At 39.2% G+C, this 16,468-nt stretch overlaps 4 protein-coding genes across 7 annotated transcripts; all 4 read left to right on the forward strand.

The window, feature by feature from the left end:
- Positions 1-1,628: 1,628 nt before the first annotated feature.
- LOC111809161 (laccase-12-like) lies at positions 1,629-4,079 on the forward strand. The gene is made up of 6 exons (XM_023695537.2): positions 1,629-1,783; positions 1,868-2,019; positions 2,094-2,186; positions 2,279-2,430; positions 2,503-2,631; positions 2,757-4,079. Exons 1-6 carry the CDS (start codon positions 1,679-1,681, stop codon positions 3,848-3,850), a joined length of 1,725 nt encoding a protein of 574 aa, XP_023551305.2. The 5' UTR covers positions 1,629-1,678; the 3' UTR covers positions 3,851-4,079.
- An 893-nt stretch (positions 4,080-4,972) lies between these two features.
- Positions 4,973-7,031, forward strand: LOC111808198 (dehydration-responsive element-binding protein 2C). 3 transcript variants are annotated; one of them, XM_087129562.1, is made up of 2 exons: positions 4,973-5,170; positions 5,605-7,031. In XM_087129562.1, the coding sequence occupies exon 2, from the start codon at positions 5,706-5,708 to the stop codon at positions 6,996-6,998; it is 1,293 nt and encodes a 430-aa protein (XP_086985688.1). In that variant the 5' UTR covers positions 4,973-5,170; positions 5,605-5,705; the 3' UTR covers positions 6,999-7,031. The 3 variants fall into 3 exon arrangements, with proteins under 3 accessions (XP_086985688.1, XP_023549809.2, XP_023549810.2); XM_023694041.2 differs by having other exon boundaries at positions 5,688-7,031; XM_023694042.2 differs by having other exon boundaries at positions 5,762-7,031.
- Positions 7,032-8,142: 1,111 nt separating this feature from the next.
- Positions 8,143-9,194, forward strand: LOC111808212 (abscisic acid receptor PYL12). The gene is made up of 2 exons (XM_023694057.2): positions 8,143-8,297; positions 8,447-9,194. The coding sequence occupies exon 2, from the start codon at positions 8,457-8,459 to the stop codon at positions 9,057-9,059; it is 603 nt and encodes a 200-aa protein (XP_023549825.2). The 5' UTR covers positions 8,143-8,297; positions 8,447-8,456; the 3' UTR covers positions 9,060-9,194.
- Positions 9,195-9,464: 270 nt separating this feature from the next.
- On the forward strand, positions 9,465-16,335 carry UGP3 (UDP-glucose pyrophosphorylase 3). 2 transcript variants are annotated; one of them, XM_023694054.2, is made up of 17 exons: positions 9,471-10,475; positions 10,604-10,784; positions 10,858-11,007; positions 11,116-11,277; positions 11,395-11,567; positions 11,653-11,719; positions 12,385-12,551; positions 12,846-13,004; positions 13,152-13,243; positions 13,337-13,431; positions 13,708-13,785; positions 14,231-14,326; positions 14,610-14,684; positions 14,810-14,901; positions 14,979-15,141; positions 15,882-15,942; positions 16,069-16,335. In XM_023694054.2, the coding sequence occupies exons 1-17, from the start codon at positions 9,769-9,771 to the stop codon at positions 16,179-16,181; spliced, it is 2,631 nt and encodes an 876-aa protein (XP_023549822.2). In that variant the 5' UTR covers positions 9,471-9,768; the 3' UTR covers positions 16,182-16,335. The 2 variants fall into 2 exon arrangements, with proteins under 2 accessions (XP_086985687.1, XP_023549822.2); XM_087129561.1 differs by lacking the exons at positions 14,979-15,141; positions 15,882-15,942; positions 16,069-16,335 and having other exon boundaries at positions 9,465-10,475; positions 14,756-14,887.
- The last annotated feature ends 133 nt before the right edge of the window (positions 16,336-16,468 follow it).

Below are 16,468 nucleotides of genomic sequence, written 5' to 3' on the forward strand. Positions count from 1 at the left end.
CACTACTAGTTATCTTTTTTTGACTTTTTTTCTTCCTAATTTTTTCTTAAGATTATAAAACGCGTTTGTTAGGAAAATGTTTTCACACACTCATAATACTTTGTTCCTCTCTTCAACTAACATGGGAAAAAAGTTGTATGTCTATCAAACGAACATAATTATTAAAAATAAAGTTGTAATTCACTAGTTACTCCATATGCTCGCCACATCTTAAAAAAACCAGAGGTTATTTGTATTCCTCGAAAACCCCCGCCTACATCACCATTCAATATTTCTTGGCCCACTATTAGCCAAACTACCTGGGCACTAAGGCCAATGTGAGTAGGATCTCCTAGCCATGCTTCATAATGAGAAAAACGAGCACCGTGGAAATACATCCCACTCGAAATGTTGCCAATATATCAGTATCTTTGGTTTCATATTTAAGAGTATAATAAGTCAAGTTATTATCTTTAACACTCTGAATCGAACATTTGCTTTAGTCTCTGTTTGTGGTGACATAAGTCCCTCCCTACAACTCATGAATTAAGAATTCTCGCAACAACAAGGTCTACTCGTGAAAAATGTTCAACAATGATACGTAAATATTTAAAATGAAATATTTCAAGGTCGTGGTTGAAATAATAATAATTTCTAAAGTTGATGAACATTGTTAGATACGGTGGAAGGTTGAGGAAAAAAAAAAAAAGGAAAATAATAATGAAAGAGAAAAATAGAGAATAAAAGCGGTGGGGTTCTCAACTAACCATAACAACCAACGAAAATGAAGCTTTGAAGAAGCACAAAAATCAAACAACGTGTTGTAAATTAATTGTATAAACATAACATGTTTTTTCAAAATTTCCTAAATTAATCTGAAATATGTAAGAAAAGGAATGAATCTTCTGTTATTTGATGTTGACATAATGCATACTAGGCAGTTCAGCACAGGCTACACCCTGGTTCGTTACGGTCCTTTGACTTCATAAATATGTAACCATCAATTCCAATTCCTTCCCCTCTTCTCCAACACTTCTTGGTTACCTAATCAACAGTTTTATTTTATTATTATTTTTTTTTAATCTTTCATGTCATTACCTTACCTTTCAATTGTTTGATATTGAAATTGTAACATATATCGAAAGAAATTGCTTCTAACCATCTAACCAACGTGGGATCTCACAGCACATCTATTTGGATCCAGTGTCCTCGCTCCACTCATTTCTCTCTTCAACCGAGGTCATTTCTCTCTTCAACCGAGGTCATTTCTCTCTTCAACCGAAGTGGGGTTTCACATCCACATTGACTTATCAAAAGGAAGATCGTGAGTTACAGTGGTCTCTTTGATCGCCGTCAATACACCCATGTCCTCGCTCGCTGCACTGTTGATACACACAATCAATGGGTGCTGCCAACAAATATACACAATTTAAACCCAACTCAATATGAAATCCACTCTCAAATTCAAACACTCCAGTGGGTGCAACCACTTTTCAATTATGTTGAACTCTGTGTTTTGCCTTCTTAATCTGAATCTTTCCCTTTTGTTCAATATCAATACCTAATCCGCCAAACTCAAACAACTTCATTTTCTTTTTTTCCTATATAAACTCAACTCCCCACCCTTCTCTTCCAATCCATCGCTGCCTTTTTCTTCTTAATTACGATAATAACACATTGGGGTTTGTGCTAATCAGCTATGGCGGCTGGACCATCGCTCACTCCCAATTGGCTTGCCGTGCTTCTGTTTGCTTCGGCGGCCTTGTCCTTGGCCCACCCACAAACACATCGCCATCAATTTGTTGTATGTTGTTCTTTCCTTCATTTGGGTTCTGCTCCTTTACTTCCTTCCATTGCTGTTTTTAATATGAAGAACTAAACAATGCAGATTCAAGCAACGCCAGTGAAGAGGCTGTGCAAAACCCACAATGCCATTACCGTGAACGGGCAGTTCCCGGGGCCGACATTGGAGGTCAATAATGGCGATACTCTCATCGTCACTGTCATCAACAAGGCCAAATACAACGTCACAATTCACTGGTAACTCCTTCAATAGATTTGTTTTAATATATTCGTTTCGACTAAGATAATAATCATTGTTGTTGCAATTGTAGGCATGGGATCAGGCAGCTTAGAACTGGGTGGGCGGATGGACCCGAGTTCGTGACTCAGTGCCCAATCCGACCAGGAGGAAGCTATACTTACAGGTGGAGATAACTCGAAATAAATAATATAAGACTTGGCTTAACTTATAATTAAAAAGATTTAATTTTTGTAACATTATGAATGAATAATGCAGATTTACGGTACAAGGACAAGAAGGGACTCTATGGTGGCATGCTCATAGCTCATGGCTTCGGGCCACTGTTTATGGCGCCTTGATCATCCGCCCTAGACGTGGAGATTCCTTCCCTTTCCCCAAACCGAACCGCGAAGCAATACTTCTAATGGGTAATTAATCACTTTTATTATTTTCTAATTGGTCTTAATCTTTATTATAATCTCTCTTTTGGCGATGATTAGGCGAATGGTGGGATGCAAACCCCATTGACGTGGTGCGACAGGCCACAAGAACCGGAGCAGCTCCTAATGTCTCCGATGCTTACACTTTCAATGGTCAACCCGGTGACTTTTACAACTGCTCTAGCAAAGGTAGAACAATTTTCAGTTTGGTCGGTTAGGAATCACAAACATATTATACACTTTGAACATAAATTAGTCAACGGAAATCCTCGGAAGAGTCATGACCGATGACACTCTGTTTAATGATTATGCAGATACCGTAGTCGTGAATATAGACTCTGGCGAGACCAATCTGCTCAGGGTGGTGAACTCTGCCCTGAACCAGGCGCTATTTTTTACGGTGGCTAACCACAAGCTGACTGTGGTCGGAGCCGACGCCTCGTACACGAAGCCCTTCACCACCTCTGTTCTGATGCTGGGCCCGGGCCAAACCACTGACGTTTTAATCTCCGGCAACCAGGTCCCCAACCGGTACTACATAGTGGCACGTGCGTACCAAAGCGCCCAAAACGCACCATTTGGCAATACCACCACCACGGCCATTCTCAGCTACAAATCTGCCCCTTGCGCCGCCAAGAAAGGGTGCGCGTCGATCAAACCAATCATGCCATCCCTCCCTGCATACAACGACACCGCCACCGTCACTGCCTTCAGCAAGAAATTCCGCAGCCCAAGACCGGTCCCAGTCCCGACCAAAATCGACGAGAGTCTGTTCTTCACCATCGGTTTAGGACTCAACAATTGCCCACGTAATTTCAAATCGAGCCAATGCCAAGGCCCCAACGGTACTCGTTTCACGGCCAGTATGAACAACGTGTCCTTTGTTCTTCCTTCGAATATCTCAATTCTTCAAGCCTTCCAACAGAGGATTCCCGGCGTAGTCACCCCTGATTTTCCAGCTAACCCACCGGTGAAATTCGATTACACCGGTAACGTCAGCCAGTCACTTTTTCAACCGGTTCCCGGTACTAAAGGGTACAGATTGAAATACGGGTCGAGAGTACAAGTTGTCTTGCAAGACACTAGTATCGTAACCCCCGAAAATCACCCGATCCATCTCCATGGCTACGATTTTTACATCATCGCCGAGGGATTCGGAAATTTCAACCCGAAAACCGATACTAAAAAATTCAACCTCGTTGACCCTCCTCTTAGAAACACGGTGGCCGTCCCCACCAATGGTTGGGCCGTCATCCGATTCGTCGCCGACAATCCAGGTGCTTGGATAATGCACTGTCACTTGGACGTGCATATCACGTGGGGACTGGCAATGGTGTTTCTGGTGGATGACGGAGTGGGACAGTTACAGTCGATAGAAGCTCCCCCGCCGGATCTCCCGATATGCTAAGCTCACCAAAGCACCAATTTTTGCATACCCATTTAAAGGGCTTTCCTTTTATTATTTTAATAATCCTTTAAATTCGAATTAGTTTGTGAATTCTGGGCATAGCATATGCTCTGTTTCACTGTTCTCTTGTATTTTTCTCATAAGATATAGTTTTCAATTCAAATTGATATTCGATATGGAATCAATCTATGAACGAAAGTATATGAAATTCCAATATTTAGCAAAAATATCTGAAATTAAACTATGATTTCTCTAATTAAATGCGGCTGCCGAAATGGCGGAAGTTTAAGCACTTCCCAACGTAGTTCAATTCGCCACACCATCGATGACATAAAGAAAATGCTATATTTACACATCAACCTTCGGAAATGTCATGTAATAGCTTGACGTGGCATTGACTGAACTATACAACGTGGTCCAATAAATTAGCGCAACGTGGCACGAAATATAATACAGCTAAAAAATAAGGGCATCATGTTCTGTTGCTAATGGGAGACTATCGCATACACGTACCACCCCACGTGCCGGATATCGAGAGCATAAGCCTACTTTTATGGGAAAGCTAAACCTTTATATAATAGATTAATATTAGATTATATAAGTTTTTGTTTATTTGTTTATTTGTGAAAGTATTTAATAAGTTTTAAAATTTTAAATTTTATAATCTTTCGTATTATTTAGATTTTATCAAATTAATTTATCTATTACATAATTTAAAACTTAATAAACTCTTTTACTTAATAATAAATACATTAAAAAGGCAAATTTAAACTTTTGTTGAGATTATACGTATGATTAGAAAAACAAAAAATAAAAATAAAAATAAAAACGGATGATCATTTAACGTTATATGTACCCGTCCAACGCGTGTACGGGTACTTAAAATTTTATTTTCCGTTTCATTTTACGCATTCCCGTTAAGTATACAATTACTCGGCAAGGAAGAGAGAGACCCTTGAGGTCGGGAAACTTCTGGTGCCACGTGCCAGCTGTCAAGATTTATAAAGAGCCACGAAGCGAGGGAAATTGCCACGTGGTCATTATTTTATTAATCCTGAGGCTGAGGATAAATATCAGAAGCATCTAGAGAAGGCTATAAATACCTTTCTCCTCCATTTTCAAGGGAGATTTTAATACTTGTGGATTCCAAAAACAAAAAATCTTCTTCGTTCAGAACAATTTTGAGCAGCGAAACCAGTGTTAACAAAAGAGGAAAAGGAAAAAGGAAAAAGGTTGAGAGAATTTGAAGAAAAGAAGAGAAGAAATTGCGTGCTTCGAGAGGTGTTCTTCATCTCGTATGACACCAGAGACGATCGAGAGGTTGGTTTCTTCAAATTTCCTTTTCATTATTTGTAATTATTCGTGTTCTTCTTCTTCTTCCAGTGTGGAATTTATACTTGATTTGCTGCTTTCCTGCATCGAATTTCAATCTCGAATTCTGATTTTGAGTCCTTGAGATTGTTTTTTTGGGGTTTATCAATTTGGACGCGGAGTTGCTTAGAAATTAGGTTTCCGGCTTATTCTGGGAGTTTCTTTCTTTCTTCCTCCTCATGAAGATGTTTATTCTACAAAATGTGTAGATTTCAGGAACATTTATTTCCCTTCGCTTTCCTTGTTTTAATATTGTTTCAATACTTGGGGCTCAAGGAATCTGTGGGTTTTATTTTACTTTTTTTTCGCCTGATTACCTGGGGCTCAAGAAATTCGAGGGTTTTAATTACACGAAACGCTCTACTTACTTTTTTCATTTCTAGGAAGTTGCAATTGTTTGGGGGCGAACTCATATTTTCACTTGCTAAGCAATCGGCACACTGTTCTCTGATTTCTTCGATTTCAGTTGAAAGTTGTCGAGAAAATGGGTCTCAGTGATCAATATTCTGATGCAATTTCTTTACCTACCAATTCCATTAGGAAGAGGAAGTCACGGAGTAGACGGGATCGATCGACCGTGGCTGAGACGCTCGCTAAGTGGAAAGCTTATAACGAATGTGCTGATTCTTGTAATGATGAAGACAAGCCAATTCGTAAAGCTCCAGCAAAAGGGTCTAAGAAGGGATGTATGAAAGGCAAAGGGGGACCCTTAAATTCACAATGCAAATATAGAGGTGTGAGGCAGAGGACATGGGGCAAATGGGTTGCAGAGATCCGTGAACCTAACAGAGGGAGTAGGCTGTGGCTTGGTACCTTCCCGACAGCCATTGAAGCTGCTCTTGCCTACGACGAGGCTGCAAGGACGATGTACGGCGAGACTGCTCGTTTAAACCTTCCCAACATTAAAAACAGAGGGCAGCTACAGGGGATTCTTTTGGAGGATTACTTGGGGCTGCGGAACTCCGATTCTTCAACCGCTACTTCCACATGTTCTGGATCGACAATCACGACGTCGAACCAATCTGAGGTCTGTGTGCCTGAGGAGTTCACACTGAGGCCACCCTCAAACGTTAAGATTGAAGATGGAGAAGGTGAGTCGAGGACCTGGGATCACTCCGATCACATTCCGACTACGATGTGCTTAGAGAAGCCAGTGAAACATGAAGATGTGGAAGCTAAATATCTCGAGCATCACAATAATCAAACAGTTCTACCGGATACTGAGTTACCTAGTTGGGATCAGCTGCAGAACTTTCAAATGGACGTGATGTTTGAGCCGAGAATCGGGGATCAGGCCGATGACACTGCAAAGCCGATGAGCATGGAGAAGAAGCAAGTGAAAAATGAAGATAACGATGCTAAACATCTGGATCAGGGAAATGATCAAACAGTTTCAGCAGGAACCAAGATTCCTAGTGTGGATGACTTGCAAAACTTCCAAATGGACGAAATGTTTGATGTGGACGAGCTTCTAGGCCTAATAAATAGTGATTGCTTGTATGATCCAAGCATCTTGCAGGGCAATGTAGATGGTTTTAACAGCACAGCGCCTTCCCAAGTCGGCGATCACGGGTCTGAGAAGCCATCAAGTTTGTCATATCAGTTCCAAAACCCCGACACGAAGCTGCTCGGAAGCCTCCAACACATGGAGCAATCTCCGGCGGATGTCGACTACAGATTTGATTTCTTGAAGCAGGGGAGGGAGGAGGATATGAATGCCGCAGCAGATGAGTACATAAGATACCTGAATTATGAGATGGATGATATGGGATTTTGAAGGGAGGTTGTGACAGATTAGGAGTTAGAAAAAGAACAAACTTGCTGACCGCTTTGTATCTCTGTTGTGTAAAATATGTTTAGTATTTGAAGCTGACAGATTCTCCATAGGTTTTAGTTTGGAGAATATGCAATTCCCTTCTGATCTGGGAATCCGTCACTGAGATCTTCATTTAGATCTAACTAGCTTATTTCAACGAGTTCAATAAAATTTTGGCTGCATGGCAGTTCGTCGATTCCAAATTATGTTGTCCTGGTTTTCCCCTTGGTTCTGTATTTAGTTCTTCATCCCACATCGAATTTGGTTCTGGTTTTCCTCTTTTTTCTGATCTAAATAAAAGAAAGACAAGTTGTCGGACAACTTGGACATAGGATGCACCGCGAGGCTACCTTTTTCTAACACTTTTTTTTTTATTATTTAATTTTACCGTATATAAATCATCGATTTTGCTTCAACTCTTAGGCAACCAACTATAAACATATAATAGCCGCCGTTTGATTTCATTTGTTGGCACAAAAAAGACAAAATAAAATAAATAAATAATCCCATTTGCATTGATTAATAATGTTCACTGATTAAACAAATTGAATTTTATTTTGTTCAAAAACATATTGAATTTGAAAAATAATTAATGGATTAAATACTTCTTTACATGTTGGAATGTTAGGTGTTAGGTGGAGGCCGAGCTCATCTTCTTTATTTTACAAATTTAAGACAACTTCTATGGGAAGGTTTTCACACTCTACTTTGTTTTCACTGTATCTTAAAACAATCTCTGGAATAGAGATGTTTCTACGCTCTGTCTCATTCCTCAAACACTATCGAATATATCTAATTAGTTAAGATCCAATTTTATATTTTATATGGTATTTTCTTAATTTAGTGGAGAAAGAAAAAGGGAAGATGTGCCTGCATTTCTTTATTAATTAATTGCTTATTGTCATTATAAATACGGAAACTATTATCTAATAATGAAGATAATTTTAATATGAGGGTATCTTTCTTATAAAAACGTCATTAATTAATATCCAATGCTTATTTACATATTATTTTAATTTCTCTAAATTTTAAACTTCCATAATTGGTGCTTATATTCAACATTTAAATATATGATATATGATTTGGTCATATTGTATACTATTTTTTGAAATAAAAAAGATAATAAGTGGAGGGAAATGGGGATGGCAAAGTTGAAGTTTGAATTAGAACTATGGTGGATTTAATTGCAGACGGAGTCCAAACAAGGGCTTGCAAGTTGCCCATCCCACTTGCAATTCCACGCAACGGCAGCAGCTAAAAGTAGGTTGCTAATAACAGCAAATTTCCTCCCAACTGGATCTCATCAATTCTATTTTACATTTAAATGCCGCTAAACCGAACCCATTATACATTATATATCACCTCTTTCTTCTCTAATTATGTTTATTTCTGAATCCTTGACCTCTCAGACGATTGAACATGCCGTCGTCTCTTCAATTCTACCGCCGCACCGCCACTTTCAATTGTCATCACGCATCCATTAACCCAAAACCCCACTTCGTTCTGCCGCCGTGCACGGTTGCCGACCACAACCATGCGGTGGCGTCCCACCAGTGTGGTTCCGTCGTGGTGCAGACCATCGACGCTCCGGTGGCTGTCGTTTGGTCGTTGGTTCGGCGGTTTGACAACCCACAAACGTACAAGCAGTTTCTAAAGAGCTGCCGAATCATCGAGGGGGACGGCGAAACGGTTGGAACGGTCCGTGAAGTGCATGTGGTGTCGGGTCTGCCAGCGCTGTCGAGTAAAGAGCGGTTGGAGATTATAGACCACGAAAAGCACGTGCTGAGCTTCAGCATCGTGGGAGGTGACCACCGGTTGAAAAACTACCGGTCGGCGACGAGCCTACACGTGTCAGCGGGAGGCGGAGGAACGGTGGTGGTGGAGTCGTACGTGGTGGATGTGCCGCCTGGAAATACAGAGGAGGAAACTTGCGTGTTCGTGAATACGATTGTGCGGTGCAATTTACAGTCGTTGGCTCAATTATCAGAGAAAATTGCCAAAACAAAAACAAAAAACCTATAAAATAGGCATTATAATTCTTAATTTGTTTTTTTTGTTCTTTACTTTTTGAAATTTATGAAAAAAAAAAAGTTAGACTCTTTTTTGTATTGGATGATGAAAGTTCCACTTACCCTAGTTATCTCGATCATGATTTTATAAACAAATAATACTCTTATCATTGATGGGAGATCTCTTGAGAAGTTCAAAGGAAAATCATGAGAACTTATGCGAAGCTCATCTTGTTGAGTCCTGTTTAACAAACATAGGATGTGAAAATATGAATAAATATAGAAATAAATGAAGTGAAATAATTAAGGGTAAAAAAAAAAAAAAAAAACCAATAAATTTGGGTTTGAAGTAATTGGGAATTTTGATTAAAAATTGATAATTTATTTATTTTCGATGATCCCGAAAACGTGGACGGAGGGATCTAGAGGGAAGATATTGAGTAGGACCATTGCTGCCCCAGCTGCGGAGCTCAATTGGTGTTCTTCACTCACTACCCAACCAGATATTCAGGCGGTTAACGGCCCCTCTTCTCTCTTAAATTCTTTGTACTTTTTTTTTTTTTTTTTTTTTTTTTTCCCCCGATGTTCTTGAAGCCAAGCATATGCTTCCGGAATCTTTTCCTTATCCTTTTTCCAATTTCAATTTCGAATTTTCATTTTAATTTCGTAAGCCTCTGAAAATTCTCGCTCGCCCCCCTTCTTCTCTATTCCTGCTGTCAACAATGGCGCAGGCACAGCCTGTGCTTCACCATAACCACCATTTCCCCTTCTCTTTAACTTCCAAAACCTTGCATTTTTCACTTCGCTTTGCAAGACCTCCTCTCACTCTCGTTTCTTCTTCTTCTTCTTCTTCTTCGTCTTCGTCTTTGTCGTCGTCTTCTTCTTCTTCTTCTTCTTCTGGTTATGTACATTTACCACGGGTTTCTACAGCTCCGGTTGATTACGCGCCACCAGCTCCCGAATACGACTTTGAACAGGAGATTGTTAGGCTGAGAGGTCTTTGTACTAAGCTCTCTAAAAGGAAGAGCATCAAGGAGAAGTTGAAAGTGATTGACCGTGATTACAGAGTCAAACAATTCTTCAATTCTCGACGAAACTGGTTCTGTAGGGTTTTGCCTGCGCTCAATTTGGATCCCTACGACTGCTTCTTGCTCAAGTGCTTGGTTGCGGCAGGGCAAGAACATGTTCTTAGTTTAGGGATTGAGTCAGTGGAGGGTGAATTTGAGACTGCAAGGGGTGTGGTGAAGCACGCGCTTTTTTCGCTTGTGGAAATGATTGAGAAGTTTGATGTCAATGGTAATGGTGGTCGTGAGGGATTTGGGAAGGGGGGAATGGTTCTGGAGAAGGAAGAGCTTGGTGACTTGAAAAAGCTCTTAACCAATTTAGGAGAGATTGAACAATTTTACGATTGCATTGGAGGAATCATCGGGTGAGTTTTCTATGTTCATGTGTTGATATTTTCCGATTCTCCAATGATTTTCGAATTACTGTTTGTAATATCAAAATAACATGGCAGATAAAAATTACTATTTTGAGAATGCACGTTTGTTTTTGCAGGTATCAGATTAAAGTTCTAGAGCTTCTTGCCAGTTCAAAACCTGAAAGATACTCCAAGAATTGGTCTGGCCAAATGAAGCAGGCAATGGATTGTGAATTTTTGAAGATTCATGCACCCAATGGACCTGATCTTTCTCAAAATATAGAATACGCATCTCAAGCAGCATTGTGGGGAATTGAGGTTAGTATTCTAACACATGAATGATTAAATAAATATATTGAACTGTGATTGATAATATTTGATTCCCTTTTAGGGTTTACCTGAGTTGGGTGAAATTTATCCTTTGGGAGGCGCTGCTGATAGGCTTGGTTTGGTAGATCCTGATACAGGAGAGTGCCTTCCAGCAGCAATGCTTTCTTATTGTGGCAGGACTTTATTGGAAGGTCTTATAAGAGATCTTCAGGTATATATAACATGTGATCTGATTGATAAAATAATTAGTTCGCATTTAATAATTGGTTGGATATGATAGGTCTCACATGTGTTTAATTTCAACTTTTTTTATCCGAAGGCTAGAGAATTCTTGTACAACAAGATCTATGGGAAACAATGCATTACACCTGTTGCAATTATGACAAGTTCAGCTAAGAATAATCACAAAAGGATTGTGTCTCTTTGTGAAAGATTTGGATGGTTTGGAAGGGGTCGGTCGAACTTCCAACTCTTTGAGCAGGTTTATCCATCGAAAATTTCAGATATGAAAAGACAATATTTCTCAGTTGAATCTTTTTTTTTTTTTTTTTTTTTTTGGAATTCTAAAGATCTGTAAATCTTAATACATGTATGTCAGCCTCTGGTTCCAGCCATTGGTGCAGATGATGGATTGTGGTTAGTTACAAAATCTTTCACTCCTTTATGCAAGCCTGGTGGTCATGGTGTTATATGGAAGCTTGCACATGACAAAGGTATCTTTAAGTGGTTTTATGACCATGGAAGAAAAGGTGCAACGGTTAGACAAGTCAGGTAAGATATAGCTATCATAAGTTGAATTATTTAATTTCTTATAACTGGAGGCTTATACTCGATGTAGACTCTAATGACCTTGTAGTAATGTTGCGGCAGCTACAGATCTGACCCTATTGGCCTTGTCAGGAATTGGTTTGCGCAAAAAAAAGGTAAGCTTGAAGCATGAAAAACAAATATACTTTTTATTCTAGTATTGCAAATAGTAATCAACCGTATTTGATGTTGGGTTATGATCATGTCCCACAATGTGTTACTTGCTGAAGGATTAACTTCAACTTCTGGCTCAAAATTTCAATTCTACAGAAGATGGTGCTGTTTATCGGTCTATTCAAGCCTGTGGTAGCTTGTGATGTCAGTTAATAGCATAAGTCGTATGGACAATATGGTGCAATTTGCACAGTTGGATTCAGTATATATGTTCGATTTTCCTTGGTAGTGGGTGTGTGATTGTGAGTACACTAACGAGACCTGCATTAACACGCCCACAAATCTAATTTTTTATTAGTTTCCAGTTATCGTCCTCATGCATGTTAGAATATGTTGTTGATTATATGACATTAAGCAGTATGCACAATGCAGTCATTTATCTGTAAGTGATGTATGGTTACCATTAATCTATGATGCACAGAAGGAATGGAAGGGATGTCTTCTAATATCTCAAAAGATGATTTATGAATTTGTACATTTTTCTCCTCTAGACTTATTGATTATTTACTTCTTGGAAAATTGTACCCTTGATTTGATTGAACTCGTACTGATTTGAGACGTAGTCTACTTCTTCATATCTTCATCATCAGAATTGTATGGGTTGCAGAAACTAGGCTTTGCATCTTGTAAGAGGACCACAGGCGCTACAGAAGGAATGAATGTTTTGATTGAGAGGAAGAATCTTGATGGGATGTGGGAATACGGTCTGTCATGCATTGAGTACACCGAATTTGAGAAGTATGGGATCACAGAAGGATCTCATTCTCCAGTCAGGTGGACGACATCTATCTGTTCAATTTCTTTTTTGATCCATTAGTCATTCAATTTTAGTAATTTGACCTTTTGTGGAGGGTAGACTTGAGACTGCAATCCTCGTAACCGTGTATGTCCTTGTATGTCTCAAATATGCATGAAAGCTTATATGTATATATATCCACATTTTGGCAGTCATGTTCGATGTCGGTTTTTGCACTTGATATCAGTTCTTTGGTAATCTCAGAAAAAGGGAAAGATTTTTTTTTTTTTTTTTATAGGTTTGAATAAGCTAACCTTGTTTATTTGTTGTAGTCTGCAGGAGTCGTTCCCTGCTAACACAAACATCTTATATGTGGATTTGCATTCTGTGGAGTCGGTGATGTCAAGTAATAGTGAAAAGAGTTTGCCAGGAATGGTGCTAAACTTAAAAAAGCCTGTTGCATATTTTGACCAGTTTGGAAGAAAGCATAGGTATATAATTCAACAAATAGCTGGTGCTTCATATACTTTACTTGATCAAATATAAAGTGTTGAGTTCTAATGTCAAAATTACTTCATCTAACGGATGCATCTCTCCATCTTCCTGATAAAAACTAATTTTTCTTCATGCACTGTTAGTGTTTCTGGAGGTCGACTAGAATGCACCATGCAGAACATTGCAGACAGCTTCTTTAATACAAGTTCATCTCAATGTTATAATGATGTAGAAGGTATCAATGCTACTTTTTTGTACAATTGTAAATGCAAACATCATTACCTTCCATCTGTCATTTTCCGTGATATCGAACTACATATATCACCAGACATACTGGATACTTTCATTGTGTACAATGAGCGAGGAAGGGTCACATCTTCTGCTAAAAGGACAAGAAAGCATGCTAGTGAGTCCTTACATCAGGTAATGCTTTTTAGTTGATTGCTTATGTGATGGATGATTTTTTAGTGTAGAAATTAGATTAAACAATTCCTGTTAGATGATTGTATTTCTTCATGGCAATAGTGTAGACCTGTACAAAAGTTTTTGTCCTAATCTGTATAACCAAGTTCTGAATTTCCTGGGGGGGGGGGGGGGGGGGGGGGGGGGATTGTGGCATGAACCTCCCCATGAGATTTAATGATTGAACCTGAATAGCAGTTGATAAATATATATTTTTTAATATTTAAATTTGTGCAGACTCCAGATGGTGCACTTTTGGATATCTTGCGAAATGCACATGATCTTCTTTCACGGTGTAATATTGAAGTTCCTGTGGTACGTAATGTTAATCTTCAATCTGTGGAATGTATCGTACTGTGGGTTTTAGCTAGACGCTAAGGAGCTGTTTAGATGTCCTTTTTTTTTTTTTTTCCTTCTAATTTTTGTAGATTATCCTTTTAAAAAAATTTCGAAGTCTAAAACCTGTTTAAGAAGATATTTTCTATCTCCTGTCTTCATTTATTAGTTTACAGACATAACACATTTGAATCAAGTTATACTTGGAAAAGAAACAGTTAATGATTATATAATAACAATAATATTTAAAATAAACATGAAGGCTGTTCTAGGAGCTGATTACACAAATTATCTTACTTTTAAACATGTCTTCTAAACAGACCCCAAAATTGCTTTACTCGTTCTTTCTGCTTGGAAGCTATGACTTCATAATGGAATATCTTGTTCATTTCCGTTCATGCTTAACTAATCCTTCCTATGACAGGTTGAAAGTAATGACATGTATGTTGATTCTGGACCACCATATCTCATACTTCTACATCCAGCACTGGGCCCGCTTTGGGAGGTTGCTAGACAGAAGGTAAGAGTTTCAGTATCTGATTATTGAAAACATCATTTTTTTGGAATGTGCCCCAATTCTCTGTGCCTCTGCCTCTCCCTCTCTCTGAAATAGTATTGGCTACGCATTCCTTCCCCTCTGTAATTTTGAGGTTTGACTGCAGTTCTAAGTGTAGTTTTGTGTTTCTGAAGTAAACAACACTTTTGAGATATGTAAATGATCTGACCTGGTTTGAGTAGGTATAGTTTTTCAGCTGTATATTTCACTGATGATTGTAACCCTATTTGGATATATCATATCTCAGTTCTCTGGTGGTTCGATATCAAAGGGCTCTGAGTTGCAAGTTGAGGTTGCAGAGTTCTTGTGGAGGAATGTTCAGGTACGATGCCCGATTCTAGCTGGGAATAGATTGCCCTTACACAAGTCTCTCACATATTCTTGCACACCAAGGACATACACTAGTGAAGTGAATTAATGAAGCTGATCTAGTTCTTCCGATTCCAGCTTGATGGGAGTTTGATTGTATTGTCTGAAAATGTTATGGGCTCAATGAAGATCGATGAAAATGGTGAATCATTAATCCGCTATGGACAAAGGTCTTTATAATTTTTGCGTTATAATTCTTTTTGTTTGAGAATTATTGTTTTGGTTCTGAGCAAGTTCATCTGGTTAGGTGTGGAAGATGTAAATTGGAGAATGTCAAGGTGCTGAATAAGGGAATTGACTGGAATGCTGAAGACAATATTTACTGGAAGCTTGAGGTGCAGCGGCATGAAGGATGCAAGATCATTTTGCATGGAAATGCTGAATTTGAGGCAACGAATGTTGTTTTACAGGTTTGTTCATATATGAATACAGTATTCAGCTTACATAAACCGTACGGACTGACACATTTACTTATTGGAGGAACTAAGTGTTGAATAAGACCTAATTACAAACTTGTAATAGCCCAAACCTACCGCTAGCAAATATTGTCCTCTTTGGATTTATCCTTTTGGGCTTTCCTTCGGACCCTTTCGGGCTTTCCCTCAAGGTTTTTAAAACGCGTCTACTAGGCAGAGGTTTCTACACCCTTATAAACAATGTTTCGTTTTCCTCCCCAACCGATGTGGGATCTCTCAATACACCTTCCTTCGGGGCCAGCGTCCTCGCTAGCACTCGTTCTCTTCTCCAATCGATGTGGGACCTCCCAATCCACCCCCTTCGGGACCCAGTGTCCTTGCTGGCACACCACCTCGTTCCACCCCCTTCAGAGTTCAACCTCCTCGCTGGCATATCGGCCGGTGTTTGACTCTGATCCCATTTGTAATAAGCCCAAGCCCACCACTAGCAGAGATTGTCCTCTTTGGGCCTTCCCTTTCGGACTTCCCCTCAAGGTTTTTAAAACGCGTCTACTAGAGAGAAGTTTCCACACCTTTATAAACAATGCTTCATTCTCCTCCCCAACCAACGTGGGATCTCACAAAACCCATACACATACAAGATTTATCGATCTACAGACTGAAGAATTATCTGCTTTATTGGTGTCAAACGTAATTATCTGACCATTGAAAATATAATTGCTCGTGCTCTGCAGGGTAATCATGTATTTGAAGTCCCAGATGGCTACAAATTGATAATTGCACCAAGGACTTCAGGTAGATTCTACATCTTTTCTATTTTGGGGGAAACTGTATTTTTTCTGTTTCACATTAGAGTTGAACATTTCCAAAAGTTGAGAATATGCAATATCTCCCTCATCTTTTTATCTTCCAAATTCTCAGGTTTTGAAGCTCAATTAGATCCAATCGAGCTTGATAAGCAGGATACTGGAAGTTGGTGCTGGAACTACAAAATAGAAGGTTCTCATATCAAGCTGGAGTATGTGGAGCTGTAGGTTGCCTACGAAATAACTCAACACCATGCCCTTTGTGAATGATGGTTCACTGATGGTCTTCTTCATAATAATGTAGCGGAACAGATCAGTTTGGTTAAACAGAACTTAACCACTCTCATCTACTCACCCCTCACCCCTCACCCCTCACCCCTCACCCCTCAACACACAAAAAAAATAAAGAAAAAAATATAAAAAAATCCTGCAATTTTTTGCATTAATCCTGTAAATCGAATGTAAGAAGTGGACGCCGAGCCAATGGAATTGTGTGCAGTGGATTACATTAGCAA

This window comes from Cucurbita pepo, chromosome 13 (assembly GCF_057944985.1).
Source record: "Cucurbita pepo subsp. pepo isolate OVF chromosome 13, ASM5794498v1, whole genome shotgun sequence".
NCBI classification, from domain to species: domain Eukaryota; kingdom Viridiplantae; phylum Streptophyta; class Magnoliopsida; order Cucurbitales; family Cucurbitaceae; genus Cucurbita; species Cucurbita pepo.

What these genes read in the sequence shown, in the direction of transcription:
- LOC111808198 (XM_087129562.1), top strand. Translation starts at nt 5,706, where the DNA reads ATGGGTCTCAGTGATCAATATTCTGATGCAATTTCTTTACCTACCAAT.
- LOC111809161 (XM_023695537.2), top strand. Translation starts at nt 1,679, where the DNA reads ATGGCGGCTGGACCATCGCTCACTCCCAATTGGCTTGCCGTGCTTCTG. An exon ending in GGAGGAAGCTATACTTACAG is followed by an intron (nt 2,187 to 2,278) that starts GTGGAGATAACT and finishes TGAATAATGCAG; the next exon opens with ATTTACGGTACAAGGACAAG. An exon ending in TTACAACTGCTCTAGCAAAG is followed by an intron (nt 2,632 to 2,756) that starts GTAGAACAATTT and finishes ATGATTATGCAG; the next exon opens with ATACCGTAGTCGTGAATATA.
- UGP3 (XM_023694054.2), top strand. Translation starts at nt 9,769, where the DNA reads ATGGCGCAGGCACAGCCTGTGCTTCACCATAACCACCATTTCCCCTTC. An exon ending in CAGCATTGTGGGGAATTGAG is followed by an intron (nt 10,785 to 10,857) that starts GTTAGTATTCTA and finishes ATTCCCTTTTAG; the next exon opens with GGTTTACCTGAGTTGGGTGA. An exon ending in GTCTTATAAGAGATCTTCAG is followed by an intron (nt 11,008 to 11,115) that starts GTATATATAACA and finishes TTTTATCCGAAG; the next exon opens with GCTAGAGAATTCTTGTACAA.
- LOC111808212 (XM_023694057.2), top strand. Translation starts at nt 8,457, where the DNA reads ATGCCGTCGTCTCTTCAATTCTACCGCCGCACCGCCACTTTCAATTGT.